Source organism: Cygnus atratus, chromosome 16 (assembly GCF_013377495.2).
Source record: "Cygnus atratus isolate AKBS03 ecotype Queensland, Australia chromosome 16, CAtr_DNAZoo_HiC_assembly, whole genome shotgun sequence".
NCBI classification, from domain to species: Eukaryota; Metazoa; Chordata; class Aves; order Anseriformes; family Anatidae; genus Cygnus; species Cygnus atratus.
In genome coordinates this window covers 985,134-999,858 of record NC_066377.1, presented here as the reverse complement: position 1 = coordinate 999,858, position 14,725 = coordinate 985,134, and the positions used below count along the sequence as shown (strand labels likewise).

Here is a 14,725-nt window from a genome sequence, read left to right as displayed (position 1 = left end):
TACCAGCACTTGTGCGTTTTTGCTGCGTTGGGGCGTTTGTGGGCAAAGCTTCCTTCAGAGGCGGTGAGTGCGGGAGGGTTAGCGAGCTCCCTTGTGATGTTTTGCCCCGCAGAGCGATGGGATGCGAGCAGCTCCGGCTGGTAACGCGTTACGGCGCTGCCAGTGGCTGCTGAATGTCTGTGACGGTGATCAGCTGCTGAGGCCAGTGGGGAAATAGTTTAAATTTTTAATCAAAAACCATTGGAGCAGTCAATTCTACCCTTAAAAAGGGTGGAGGAAGACTTCGGCTCCGCCAGCCGGACAATCTGCGCTGAGCTTGTTTTTCATTTTTAAGCAGACTGGTAAAGTGTGCCGTTTCCTCCTGTGCCAAGTCCGAACACAACTCAGGCAGCAGCACTTTGCCAGTCTGTATTAAGAACAAAAACGAGATCGTCCCAGAAAAGCTTGTGAGCGGTGAAAATGATTGTCAGCTTTTAAACCACGTCCTGAAAAGAGATTTCTGAGAGGGCAGAGTCCTTTTTTGTCTCCGTCAAAACGCTTCTGCAGCTGGTGTCAGCAAGACGGTCATGGCTTAAGCTTTAAGTTTTGGTTCTGGTTCCTTTGCATTTGTGCAGGGCACGGTCCTGGGGAGCCGGATGGTTCTGGGTTATTTGGGAGGGAGGGGGTGGGCTGTGCTCATCCAGAACGCTTCCCCTTGGATGGGTGGTTTTAGTGGAACCGGATCACCAAAGTTCCTGTCTGACAAACATTTCTCTCCTTGGCACAAGGTAACGGTACTGGCTGTTGCTACGTCCCAAGCAGGCTGCCCTGTCCTTCCTTGGTGCTCATTCTCTGCTGGAAACAAATTTAAAAGTCTGCGTGGATTCGTGTTGGAAGCTGGGTCTTTGACTTGCTTTATGATTCTGTCTTTGCTTTAAAACAGGCCAACCGAAAACCCCATTCCCCTCCAAAACGACACTCAAGGCGAGTAATTCAAATGCTTTTAATAAACACCTTCTTTATTTAAAAAAACTTTCAATTTGAAGTTCATTTTGCAAGACGAGGAAAGAGCTAATTTTAGTTGTGAGCTGTATGTTTCCTAATGGCACTTCGTATTTTTACAATTTAAAAACCTTGTTTATAGCCCCCAAAATACTCCATTAAAAGAGGTTACTCAATGTGTGTAAAAGTGCTAGAAAGTTTCTTTTTAGAAAGCCACTCGAGCTTTAACAAGGGGAAGCTCTGGCTCTGCCAGCTGCAGGAAGAGGTCAGGTACTGGGTCTGGCACGGACCGCAGCTGCAGGGAAAGATGCTGAACCCCTGCCATCAGCTCCCAGGGCTGAGAAATCCCAAGCCCTCTGCCTTAGAGCGGGACCTATGCAGGCTCCGGACCAGGTGCTGCCCCTGCACCTGCAGCTTCTGGCAGGAGCAGAAGCGGTGCTGCCCTGCAGGGCCAGGATTCTCAGCGGGATGCAGCCGCGAGGGCTCCGCAGCAGCTTTTCCTCCGGCAGCAGTTTCGGTGCGTGACCGCTTCCCGGGGCGAATCCTCGTGGCTTCCACAGGTTCCCTCTCACGACTGCTTCGAAGGCAGACATCTCTACTTTTTTTTGTTCAATATCCTCGTTCAAGTAAAATGCCAGTACAAATATTACAAAACCAGCTTTCTAAAAATAATTTCTAGGTATTAGGGAACACTAGCACAAGAAAAAGTCAAGGCGTAGGCACTCAGTAGGGCAAGGAGGAGTCAGAAACTCCGGCCAGGCTTCCACCAGCAGTAACTGCAGCTGCCCGGGACCAGCTCTGCCTGCGCGTGCCGGCGTCTGCACGGAAAGCGGCAGCTCAGGTGTTACCTTCAAGCGCAGGACAGCGAGCTGCAGAGGAAAAGGGGCAGCTGGGGCAGGCACCTGCGTGGGAGCTTTTCACCTGGGCCCATGTGCTGAGTGACACGTGGCAGCTCTCCCTGTCCTGTGGGCTTTATGCAGAGCTTTTCTTCTGTCTCAGTACATTATCCGTCGGACCCGGCTGTCCGCTTGCATAGTAGTTCCAAAGACACAGACACGGTATGTGAAATAGAGGGCGAGAGTGAAGGTGAGGATAACTTAGAAAGGGAGGCAGGAGGGGATGCTGTTAACAAGACGTTTTCATATTGAGGATTGTTCCCCTAACTGAAAATGGAGAGCTAACCTGTTTAATAGCAGTAAAAAAATGGATTCCAAATTCCCTGTTCTTTCTTTTGCAGCGTCTTTAACTTTCCTTGTTACAGTGAGCTCCAGCTACACAGAAGTTACCTCCGTGTCATACGAGTTCTTTGCGTGTGCTGGTGTTTAGGCACTGCTGGAGAGGATTACTGGAGCCCTAGCTTCAGCTGCGAGCACCCAGCGCAGACGATGCAGAAGGCCACCTGTACGCACAGAAACAAAGCGTGCTTTCAGCAGGAAAGCAAAGCTAACTCCAGGGTGTAATTCATGAAAAGCAGAAAACGATGTATTTGGTCATCGCAAAATCAGACCCAGAAAGAATTTTGCTTGACCTGCTCCTGAGGTCCGAAGCGCTCAGTGGTGCGTGGTCTGTGTAAGCGTGCGGTGCTGGGTGCAGATCACACGGGAGTCTGCTGAGGAAACGCTTTGGGAGAAAACTTTCTACCTGACGCTACAAAATGTCTGAAACGCGTGGGAGGATTCCTGAAGGCTCCTGGCTGTCCACCAGAATGAAGCGATTACACTGCGGGGTCGGGGCAATAGCACAGAGGGAAGCTGAACCGGAGCACCCGCTAACAGTGCAGGTGGAACAGCAGGACCCGAAAGTACCGAGAGCAGCGACAAGGCGGTGGAGGCAGGGGAACAGGTGAGTAACGGGAACGAGAGGGCCTCTAAGAAAGCCTCAGCAGTAGCAGCGCGCTTCCGAGTGTAGCTTCCAGCTGCCTTACGACGGAGGCTCGCTGTTACCGTGACCTGGCACAGGGAAAAAGGCACAGAAGGGCCGCGAGGTGCCCGGGTCGGTGATTCCAGCAAAAGCAGAGCGTGTGTTTCCTGAGCCCCAGCCTGGCAGCCCATGGGCCGAACCAGGCGGCCGCCTCCTGCACGTGGGCACCCGGCGGGACTGCATGCGGGGCCTCAGCCAGCAATGGGGGAAAACACAAAACAGATGAGTAACGAAAAAGAAACAAATTTTGGAAAAAGATGGAAACCCACGAAGCTTTAATGAAGTGGTTCTGTTCGAGCCGTTCCGCTCGGAGCCGTGCACTCGCTGTCTGGTGGCGGTGTCTGCTGGGCTTGGGCAAGCAATTAGCTGAAAAATAGGCACCCAAGGGAGAATTCAGTGAGCCTGAGTAGCCAGGATTAGAGAGGATAAGCAGGAAGGTAGGCTGATGGGGAGAGCATCTTTGAAGATTTCTTTGTAAAAATTTTAATTGCAGGCGGTAGAAAATGCCTCTGTGGGATTATGCTTTCCAGATAGCAAAAGTGATGCAATGTCAGAGAAAGGAAATAGGGATTTTTAACGGCGAACTGCAGGAAATCTTCCAAGCAGCTGCTATTCACCTGTCAGCAAGGAAGGAATTAAAGAACAAAGAGCTGAGCTCCCAACAAAAGTACTGAAATCATCAATCTACCAGAGGGAAAAAAGGGATTCCCATTGAAGTGACAACATTTTTCAACACTGAGGCTAAAGAGCAGGCACTATTGTGAGACAGCTGAACGGGATCTGTCAAAACGCCGTACGTGGACATTCTGTCAAGTGAAATTCAGTGGAAACAAATGCAAGTTAACATGTTGTTCCTTCATACAAATGGATTTTGAGCAAGCTGTAATCCCATGGGGAGACAGATCTTCAGACTTTCACACAGCTCCAGAAATCTGAGCCTGGGAAGGGCTGGCTAGGTGAGTTAACCCTGCGCTGCCACAGAAGTGGCTCATCCTGCGTATTTTCTAATGAACGAGCTGGAATTGTTCTTATTTCAGTGGGACGCTGTGTCCTTGCCTTTTTGATAACTGAGGGACATTCTGATTTGTAATTGCTGGCGTTTGTGTCATGTCCTGCCCTATCACAGACTTGTGCTCTCCAATTGTATCTCAGGCATCTGCACAGTTCCTACAGGTCTTGAGCCCTCAAGTCGCCACACTTCAGAATATTTCTTTACTTAACTAAACCCTGCTGGCCAATTATTTGCTGTAGTTGCTCCTCTCGGGCTCAGTCTGTTGACACCTTTCTGACACAGACGTGCCTGGAATAAAGACAGCACAATGGGGGGGGTCCAGGGGGCGCTCCCACTGAAGTCCATTCAGCACTTAAAATGCTCTGCATCTTTGGAGTCTGTCTTGTACTTAGTAGGCTAAGAGAATGAGAAGTCTGCTGGCGTAGCGTTTTTTGCAGACAAGTCTCATCAGTTCTGCCAGAGCCATTCAGAGTTTTGCTCTCCTACAACTGGTGCTTAGTGTCTCAAATCTTGACACGTCTCTGCTGCCCTATTTCAGCGTAAGACCCAGCCTAGCTTGCCGTCTCCTACATTCATTTAGTCTCTGAAAATACTGCTTTAAAAGCTCCTCTCTTCTATCAAAGTATTTTGTGCCTCTCCAGGTGGCTTAATTTGTATTTGTCCTGTTTGACTTGCAGTGGTACCCAGCACCTGCAGCCCCGTACCCGTGGCCCTCAGCGGTCTGCCGCAGAAGAATGCGGGTCTGTAACCGTAAGGCTTGGTGCTGTGGTCGCTGACGCCGATGCTCTGGGTCTCTGGTTAAGGAACACTTCCACATTCACCATTTCTCCCTGCAGTCTCCCACTCCCCGTTAATCACGATGTTATGAGAGGAAGTAGCATGTTGACTTAAACCTCCCTAAACCTTGATTTAAAAGGAAAAAACCTTTCTGGGCTGAAACTTTTTATCGTCCTGTAACTATCGTAATGGGTACCATTCCCTCGTGCATGAACATCCTGTGCACAAACGGAACAATTGTCTGGGCTGTGCAGCAGCAAGCATCCTCACAGCATGGCAAGCACGACGCTGCATTTTACCTACAACTAGCACTAGCAAGAGCTTGTCTAAGCTGACTTCTACTGATTTTTCTAATAGCTCAGTACACGCCTCCTAAAGAATTTAGATTTAAGTGGCATATCTTAGATTGTCGTAGTCTTTTGGTACAATCAGCTAAAAGATGTTCACTGATCAGCTTCAGTAAATAATTCCTTTTGTGTGCGCTCAGTATTTCAGGTGGAAGTAGACGCGGTAGTTTTAGACTGGCTGAGAAACTCCTTGCAAGTGCTAAGCTCTGCTGAGGAACAGAAATTTTGACTCCAGTTTCCAGTGTAAATATCTGGTATCAGCTTGTATATGCTGTCTGCAAACACGCTCCCCTTGCTGGTTTAAACTTTCATTTAATTAACAAATGTTACTGCAAGTCCGATCGTTAGCGTAGCTGTGGAAAGCAAATCACACATGCAAATAATAGCGAAATGAATTCCATTTATTCTTTGACAGACTACTGGTAGGAAAAAGATGCCTGGCTCTAAGTTTAGCTACCGCTGCTAAAGGAATTCCAGTGATGACATCTGTTGAGAGTACAATGCAGGCAAAAAGCAAGAAAGCTGAATACTCGGAAAGGGAAGAAGAAGGTGTGCGATGGCATTGCATAACTCTGCTACTCCTCACTTGCAGTAAGTGATCAGTTCTGGCCATTTATTTCTCAAAAAAAATATCTCGACTGAAGACGGGGTAAGGCTTGCATCTTATTGATAACGTTGAGAAACTCTTCAGTTTGCCAAGAGAAAAGCAGCAGGAGATGGGACTGAGGTATTCAGTGGTGGTAAACAGAAGACTAGCTGAAATGCCCTATTTACCTTTTCTATGTTAGAGAACAAGAAGGCACTCGTTGAACTTTGAAAGGCAACATCTTACAGTGGAGAAAAGGAAGTACTGCATTTAACTCGGGGAGATCATTGCCACAGGATATTGCTGAGGTAAATAAATCTTATATTACATTTTGATACAAAGGTATTATTTGCAGCATCGCTGGCTAACCTAAAACAAACGGTCTATGGTTTGGAGAATCAATGGATCACTAAGCAGTCCTTCTGGGAGGAATTACTAAACTAAATTAAAATAAAATTTGTGAGTAAAATGGAACGGGGACAAGCCCATAAAACGTGAGGCACGGCTGATGCCAGGCTGTGGGATCGGTGGCTCAGCAGAAGGTTAACGCGTCCTGACTGCAGCGGGTGTGCTCCGGGGAGCTGAGCAAGGGCAGTATCTGGCTTCACGGAAGGAGCTGGGATAACAGAACAGAGGTAGATTTTGCATTTTCTGGATTTATAGAGAACAATATTGACAGATTTCCTGGTTTATATTGGCCTACAGTGGTTCCTGCATGCTGAGGTACAAGGATCTGCATGTCTGTAATCATAAACATGTACTACTGCACGGTGAGAGTGACCTCCACATGTCACTACTTCAATACAAGCGCCCAGGAAAATGAGAGCAGGAGACAAGACAACGCTAAATGACATCCAGCAGCTCGCTGCCACTTAGCAGTGTAACCCTTCTGCCCTCGGGAGGGAGACAGTCCGGGGAAGAATTTAAGAGGTGGGGCAGGGAGCAAGGGAAGCAGAACTTCAAGAGGCAAAGCTCAAAAAAAAAAGAGAGAACAAAAAGGCCAGTGGAACCAAATCCTAAGTGAAAGGGTGACTGCAGGCCCAAACTCTCAGCATTTGTTGCAACTATTAGTGTTGGGAAAAATGCTTCAAATACAGTAACAGAGTGTAAATGAAGCTGGGACCAATTTTTCCTCCCAATTCCTTGCTGTTATCACCCTATGACAGAGGTTGAAAAAAAAATAAATCTATCTCTCGAGACTGCTTCGTAGATAAGCCAAAAGGGTACTGACCTCACTGAACTGTTGTGGTTAAAAAAAAAAACAAACACAAAACAAAAAAAGCAACCAACAAACAACAAACCAAACACTAGAAACTCGTACTCTGTTCCTCATCTCAAGGGAACCCGTGGAGCCGGGGCCTGAAGCTCGTTCCCACCCGTGCCTGGTCGGACGGTACTCAGTGCTGCTGCCCCCTCCTCACCCAGCTTCTTCACATGCTTTGGTTTCCAGAACAGATGCACGATCTGTTTGCCTGCGGGAGATACTTAAAAGGGCTTTATCCATACACCACAAAAACAAGCTAAGTTCTGCGAGCTGCTCCATCCCCTTGACACGTGGGTAGTCAGAGAAAATACACAGGAAGCTGCTGCCTGCAGGGGCAGAGGCTGAAATGGTCCGAAAAAGCAGTGTATTTCCCCATGGGGGAAGAACGTGATAAGTGAAGAGAAATCAGTGCAACCTGACTTCCTCGTGTAAACAGTGTTCTAGCTACACCAGATATAAAGCCAGTGTATCCTGGTGCCTCCTATGGTTGTAACGGTGGGGACAGATTTGCATTGTGTAAACAAAGGTCACTGTAATGAGTTGAACCTAACGGCTCCGCGAAGAAGAATGAGGTGACGTAGCTGAATCCTCCATGTAAACGGTCTCGGTGCTTAACACTGACGTGGAGTAAGCTGTATTCGGTGGAGTAAGCTGTATGAGGTGATGGGATGAGAGGTAGTGGGGAAGGACAGCCTCCTCCCCGTTGGCTTCATACACAGCGGGTGTCCTGACTTCTCCTTCTCCGTGTGAAGGTATTGGCTGTTTTGCCAGAATTGCAGTGTCGTAACATGAAATGGAAGCTGGACTCTTCAAAAGTTTAGCCCCGGATGAAAGAGTCTCAACTCCTTCTCAGGGACGATCCCTTCCCAAAGAGGAACATAGCTCCAGGATCTCAGGGAAGGTCAGTGCTAAGTGTGGCTCCTGATTCACAGATTAAGAATTAGATAAAATATATCCAGTCTATTAGCTGAAAACTTCTTGCTGTACAGGACTGGGACTTGCACGGGGATCTCTGCTGTTCCAGTCTACAAGTGCTCCCTCCAGAGATCAGAAACCTCCTGTCTGAAACAGCTTTGCAAAGCTTTCGCACCCCAAAGGGAAGTAAGAGTTGTGCGTTTTTAAGGCTCTCCACAGAAGGGTGACTGAAAGATCTGTTCTCCAGTGCTATTTTCAGCTTATTGGAACGCCTGGTGGAAACGTGGCAGCGTGGTTGTGCTCAAGCTGGAGGTGAAGACGGGGGGCAATGAATGAAGGGGCCCAAAGTTCAGGGAGGCCCCAGCTCCAGGAGATTCTTGAGGTTGATGTTGCAAAGTGGTAAGCAGTGGCTGCGTCTCCCCCTGTGAGTAGCCCATGACCAATCCCCCTGAAGACACAGGTGGATTGCAAGGAGGAAGATTTAGGGGGAGGAAGCCAAGAAGATGAGAAAAGTCCATGTTAGCAGCACAGAGAGCCTCTGAAAGGTTAGCAGGGCTCTTGGAAAGCAAAGCCTCGTCCAGAGGGGGTGGCTGAGGCGAAGAGGACTGAGGCTCACCAGACGAGAGAGACAGGCTGCCAGGGAAGTCTGACAAAAAGCTGTCCACCTCTACTTTGGGTAGTTTCTCAGGCAAATATGAGGTAGATCCAAGCTGATACTTTGGAGGAGGTTGCGGTGGGGAGGAGATGGGAGAAGAAGACTCCAGAGGATAACTCATTCCCATTGGAAGAGAATTAGGAACCAAAGAATGGGGCATTCCTGAGCTTGGCATGGTTTGGAGATGCGTGCTGTACATGCCCACGGGCAGCATGCCAGGGAAGCTCTTACCACCTATCATGTCTCTGGATGCCATACACAGGACGGGACTCAGCTCTTCTTTTACTGCTACAGACGAGCTGCAGCTTAGGAGACCCAGCATGTCAACGGGCTCCGTCTTAATCTTCAGCAGTTCCTGGGAGTGGCTTTTCTTCATGTGCCTGGTCAGATGATCCTTCCGCCCAAACCTCTGAGCGCAGTACTGGCACAGGAAATCCTTCCGCCCCGTGTGCACCACCAAGTGTCTCCGCACATCTTTCCGGGTGTAGAAGCGCCTGTCACAGTGGTCACACGGATGCTTCTTTTCCTTGGCCCCGCCAGAAGCCCGTCTAGAATGAGCTTTGAGGTGCTCCAGCAGGACCTGGGTACTTTCGAATGTCTGGAGGCATACCTTGCAGCTGAGGTCACCGCTGGCAGCCGCGTGCATGGCCAGGTGTCGCCTGAAACCAAGCTTGGTGTTGTAGTTCTTGCCACACTCGGGACAGTGGAGGGCCTCCTTGTTGGGATCGTGGGTCTGCAGGTGGTTGCGAAGGTGATCCTTCCGGTGAAACATCTTCTCGCAGTACATGCACTGATGAGGCTTCTGAGCAGAGTGAGTGGCCATATGCCTTTTGGGAGAAAAGCGGGAAAGTTTAGAGTAGTGTCCAACCCCTACGAGAACACATGCTACTTTTTCAAAACGTTCCTTGCGTCCTACACTGTATGCCATAGAAATCCCAGGGGGCATTTTAACGCCACTAAGCGGTGCTGAACTGACAGCCTGGGCAGCAGTGACTCTCCAGGCACAGAAGCACGACATTTCGAGCCACGGTTAGGGTCTGTCTCAGCAGTTCCTGTCCTCCCTAGAACGCATCACCTCTGCGGACGGATACTTCAGTCACCTACTCAGCTCCTGTTCTCTGCTGAGGCTACCAAAGGGGGAAATGACAAAGAAAGTCGTAGTGGTTTAGGACAAGAAATGCTCGTCCGCTGATGAGATGGCTTCATTTCATCAGGAAGCATCGGACGGTGGCAATGTCTGTTGACGGCCACCGTGGACTGATTTTACCTTGGTATCTTATACTCTGACACTGTTCATCTAGTCTTCAAGTTCCTAATGATCACATCACTTAATTATTCTATTCTATATTTCAGTAGGTAAATAGGAGCTCTGCTTCTTCATGCTAGAGCAATGGTGCCATAGAAATGTTTCTGTGATTAAAGTTACAGAGGTAGGGCTTATGAAATGTGAATGCTATTCTTGCTTTTCTTTTTGGTTTTTAATCTGTGAACTTCACTTTCTGCTTCAATTTCCTCCTTAGTAAAACAGAAAACATCTTGAGCTCAGGATAAAGTATTATCTGAGGTTCTCTGGAAGGTGCTTAAAGAGATGCCAAGTATGGTAATGTCTGGGACTCAACTGCTTCGCAAGGTAACAAGGGCATTCCCCCTCCTCCACCTTCTCAGAAATTCAATCAAAAAAACATGATGGAGGGGTTTTCCCATCTCTTCTGGCAGAGGAGCATTGTTCTGCAGAGGCACTCAGCAGTTACCTACCTATACAGCTTGTACTTAGAAGCAAAGGCTTTGCCACAGTGCAGCTGGGGGCAGTTGTACGGTCGCTGCTCGGTATGAGAAAGCGTGTGAGTTCTCAGCTTGTCCACGTTAGTGAAGGAGGTCTCTGATATTTCACATTGGCATTTTCCCTGACTTTCAGTCTCTTCACTTCTTGGCCTGGGAACTAATTTCCAGCCTGTCTCTTCCTCCTCCTGCTTTGCATCTTGAATCCAGTTGGGAACACTGGGAAAAAATGCCGTCATGGCAGGCCTAGTGGAACATGGCCATGTCAAGCAGAACTCGAGCCTGCAGGCGTCTTGCCGTGACGTTGTCTGGTGCAGTTTCAGTTGGAACCCTCTGTGACCAAACTGCTTTAACAGCAAAACATCATCATCTGGAATCACAGAAGAGTTGGTGTTAACCCACTACATCTTCCACCTGAGCACGCAAACGCGGGTGAGCATCAGCAAGCGCGACAAATGCGCGAAGGCGCTCGTGCTGCACGTTCACAGACATGGGGAATTCCCAGCTCCAGAATACGCCTGGTTCTTTCCTCTCTTAACCCCTGTTCCGTCTCCCTGAATAAAGAGCCAGCGTTACCTGCTGCGTGCATTTTCTCCTGAAATAGGTGGGTTTGCCTCTGGAGCACTAAATACCTCGCCTTTCCCAGCATCTTTTGCAGAGCGTTCCTCATCCCCTTTTTTCACGTTCTTCATGTCTACTCTCCCTTGCTCTTGCTCTTTGCTCCCCTGGGCCAGAAATTTAAGGTATTTATTATTTCTTTTTTCATCCACTCTCCTACCAACACGCTGCACTAGCAAGACCGTCTCCCAGCAAACCAATCTGCGTTGCCCCACGTGGGCGAACAGGGCTGTGGAAGAAAGCTTGGTGCTATCAGCACCGTCACACAGCTACCTCTTTCAGGAAGGCAGCAGGTGCTACTTCTCTTGAGGGCGCGATAAGTCACCGTCATTTCTCTTTTCTTCTGTGGGGCAAATTCTGCCTCTCTGTATTCCAAGTTTTCTACAGTAATAAACATATTTTTTTTCTTTTACACTCTTATCCATCGATATGGAACTTCAAACTATCACCCACTCAACCAAACACACCTCCTGCATCCTCTTAATCTATGGCGATTCTCTGCTGGCTTGTATGTAGAAGAAAATCTCTACTGATCTCTGCTAGCGGGCTGTTCTTGGGTTGCGTTTGTCTTGTTGGCAGAGTACTGCATTTCTGTCAGGTTCTACCAGCACTTACACCAGTACGTGGTGAGATGGAATAAAAACCTCAGAAAAGCTCTCTCTCGCTGAATTTAGCTACCTAAGAAACTTCTTAAAATAGCATCAAACCCTCAAGCTCTTTCTCACTCCATGATTGCTTCAGAGGGAGGAACTTCCTGCCTGCACATCAACAAGAGTGCCCGTTGTGGGCAGGATGTGCAACTGCGAGGGAACTAACCAACCCCCATTAAGAGAGGGCACCGCGGAACGTTATAAATAGCTGAAATAACAATAACGGCAGCCACACAATCAATCCCGATACCGCGAGCCGTTCCCTCGGGGTGGAAAACACCGGGAAACGGGATGGCTCCAAGACAATGTGTCACTGCGTAGGAGGTGTGGAAACGTCCGTTAGGAACAGGATTCAGGTTTGGGCAGGCTGAATCTACGCAGGCAGAGCACGACAAAAAAGGACTGGGATTGCTGAGCGCCACTTTGGTACAACACAGCGTGACGTGGCGGCTGCTCCTACCCTTTAGGCTGCAGGAATCCCGTGTTTCGGAGCGGTCTGTCTTTGTCGGCGTGTAGGACTGTGAGTATTTCACCTCTGTATGATGAGATGGGTGCCGAAAGTGATAAATGTTCTCTGTCTCCTGCGTCAGGGCTGCGTACACGTTCCAGGACTCTCTGCCACTTCCTCCAGGTATTTGCTTATTTCCCTCCGCACGAGCTCAGCCATCTGTGCCAGTTTCAAAGCTACCTGAAAGAAGACAAAATTTGAACTTTGCTGTCTTCAACAGCAAGGTGCACAAACTACCTGTTGCCTTCGGAGCAAAAATCCAAATACAAATGAGTTAAGACGTGATAATTTCTGTATTTGATTACTGTTAAACTTCATGAACCTTCCTTAAAAACTGTAAGATTCTTGCACGAAGAAGGACTCTGCCTACTGAGTCTAATTCTAAAGGCACGTCATGGCACACGGACAGCTGCAGAGTGAGAAAGAAGAAAAAAAAACACAAGATGAGGGTCTGGCATAGTATCAATGAAAACTCTTCAGCAGCTTGGTTCACCTAAAAGTAACAGCATAAGCATAGTGACACGGATCTTTGGAAGGTTAACAACACAACTCACACGTGGCTAGAAAACTCTGTGGGATCTCTACGTTCATATTTAGAATAGCTTTCTTAGCAGCACTTCCCTAAACTCTGTAGCCACCAGAGAGAAACAGCCACCGCTGCGTGGAAACACTTAACCTGTGCTTGATCACAGCAGTAGTGCCAGCACCGGGAGCCTGTTTGTCTTACACAGTCCTTGAAAAACACTTCCAGCCTATGAATTTTCAGAAATCTTAAGTAAGATCGTTACAGAAAACTCCCATCAGATGGATTTTCCTCTGTTTCAGTTCTACAGAGGTTGAGAGGCTGTCAGAGTGAACAACAAGCTGGAAAAAAATACGATCCACCTGAGGGCTGGATCCCCGCTGGCTGCCAACGTACACGAAATATTTCACTGCCGCGCACATCGGGTTTGTGCAAATTCATCTAGAAGGCATCGTAGAAGCTGATGGACCGTGTGCGATCCCAGGCAGCTGTCACTGTACAGAGCGCAGTGAGAGACGTCCGAGTTAGCGGGTGGTACAAAAAGCTCTCAGGCGTCACAGCAAGTCCCTGCCCTAGAGTCCCCCACCTGCTCTGACAGTTTCTTCCAGTGGTTAAACCTCCTCCAGGCAGGGTTTGTTACCGAGTACTCGAGCAGCGTCTGCCCCTAGAGAGCCCTCTGGTCACACAGCCGTGCTGGGAACCACACCGGGGAGCTGACCCGGGTTAAAGACGACCGGGCAACACCAAAAGGAGCCTGGGTCGGTTCTCTGACCTGGGCCACAGCAAAGCTGCGCTGCAGCGGGGATGGTGGGACAGGAGGCCTGGCTGACGGGTCCCCACACCTCGCAGCTGCAGCTCCTCTTTTCTAACAGGCACCTCTGGTGTGCGGTTCGAATCGCTCCATCCCCGGCTTCTGCCTGCTGTCTCACCGCGCCTTTGCTAAGGAGCTGCTCCAGCGCTGCCCCTTTTCCTCCCGCGCACGGGCGGCTGCGCTCACACTCACGGTGGGACCGGCGAGGTCGGCCTCGGGACTCCCAGGTCCCCTTCGTCCCCCCTTCCTTCTGCACTGCCCTGGCCCAGCTGTTCTACAGCAGCGGGCCTGAGGGGCTCGCCCTGCTGAAAAGCCGCTTATTCTTTAATTTGCCCTCCCCCAGCCGGATGAGCCCCCCCGTCCTAAGTTGTGCAAGCTTCCACCGGCTCGGCGACCCGGCCGAGCCGAGGGCTGCAGCCGGTGGGAGCCCAGCGCCGGGCAGGGGCCCGGAGCTCAGTGCAGCCCCTGCGGTGCCCCAAGGCCTGGCAGCCCGGCGCCAGCCCCCCCGGGCCCGAGCTCTCCCCTCGCTTACGGACGCTGCTGGGGCTGAGCGGGGGCAGAGCGCCGGGAGCTGCCCCGGCACCGCAGCGCGGAGCAAATCACAACGAAACCCCCGGGCTTCTCCGCGCTGGGTTCCGACCCAGCCCCGCCGCGGTTCGCTTCCAGACCCCGAGTCCCCGCTGCCGCTTTCCTCAGCCGTTTCCGCGCTAATTTATTATTATTGATTAGTATTTACGTTTAAAGGCAGGCCGGAGCCGGACGCGGCCGTCGGGCACCTGCTCTCCCCAGGCCACCCCGCGCCGCTTCCCTCCCTCCCTCCCTCCGTCCCCACGGCCCCGGTGTCGCCCCGGCCGGCCCCGCACCGACCCGCGCCCTCCCGGCCCGGTGCCTCCCGGTGCCTCCCGGTGCGTCCCCACCGCGGCCGCCCCCGTCCCGCCGCCCCCACGACGCCCCCGCGGAGCCCCCCCGAGCCGCAGCCCCGTGCCCGGTGCTGGGTGCTCTGCCCGAGGCCTCCCCGGTGCCCCCGGGCCCTCACAGGCGGGCGGGCGGGCGGGCGGCAGCGACCGGGGGGGGACCGCGGGGGTGGGGGGGGCGGGGCCGTGCTCCCGGGCCGCTGCCGGTACCGGGGGCCCTCAGGTGCCGCCCCCCCGTGCCCACGGGCAGCCCCGGGAGGAGGAGGAGGAGAAGGAGGAGGGGGAGGGGGAGGAGGGGGGAGAGAGGAAGGAGCCGGTGCCGCCCCCGCCCCGCCCCCCCCCGCACTCACCCCGCTCCCCCGGGCCCCGCCAGGCGCGGCTCCGGCGCAGGCCGCGGCGGCCCCATTGTGCGGGGCATTGTGGGAGTGACGTCGGGGCCCGCCGCCGCCGCCGCCTCGATGGTGC

At 51.2% G+C, this 14,725-nt stretch overlaps 1 protein-coding gene across 3 annotated transcripts; it reads right to left on the bottom strand.

The window, feature by feature from the left end:
* Positions 1-5,417: 5,417 nt before the first annotated feature.
* Positions 5,418-14,719, bottom strand: PLAGL2 (PLAG1 like zinc finger 2). Of its 3 annotated transcripts, none has more exons than XM_035567045.2 (4): positions 14,611-14,719; positions 11,965-12,192; positions 10,213-10,606; positions 5,418-9,284 (listed from the first exon to the last, which is right to left on the bottom strand). In XM_035567045.2, exons 3-4 carry the CDS (start codon positions 10,473-10,475, stop codon positions 8,063-8,065), a joined length of 1,485 nt encoding a protein of 494 aa, XP_035422938.1. In that variant the 5' UTR covers positions 10,476-10,606; positions 11,965-12,192; positions 14,611-14,719; the 3' UTR covers positions 5,418-8,062. The 3 variants fall into 3 exon arrangements, with proteins under 3 accessions (XP_035422938.1, XP_050570018.1, XP_050570019.1); XM_050714061.1 differs by having other exon boundaries at positions 11,965-12,421; positions 14,611-14,666; XM_050714062.1 differs by having other exon boundaries at positions 11,965-13,029; positions 14,611-14,659.
* Between the last annotated feature and the right edge of the window lie 6 nt (positions 14,720-14,725).

What these genes read in the sequence shown, in the direction of transcription:
- PLAGL2 (XM_035567045.2), bottom strand. Translation starts at nt 10,475, where the DNA reads ATGACGGCATTTTTTCCCAGTGTTCCCAACTGGATTCAAGATGCAAAG. An exon ending in TCTAAGTACAAGCTGTATAG is followed by an intron (nt 9,285 to 10,212) that starts GTAGGTAACTGC and finishes TTCTCCCAAAAG; the next exon opens with GCATATGGCCACTCACTCTG.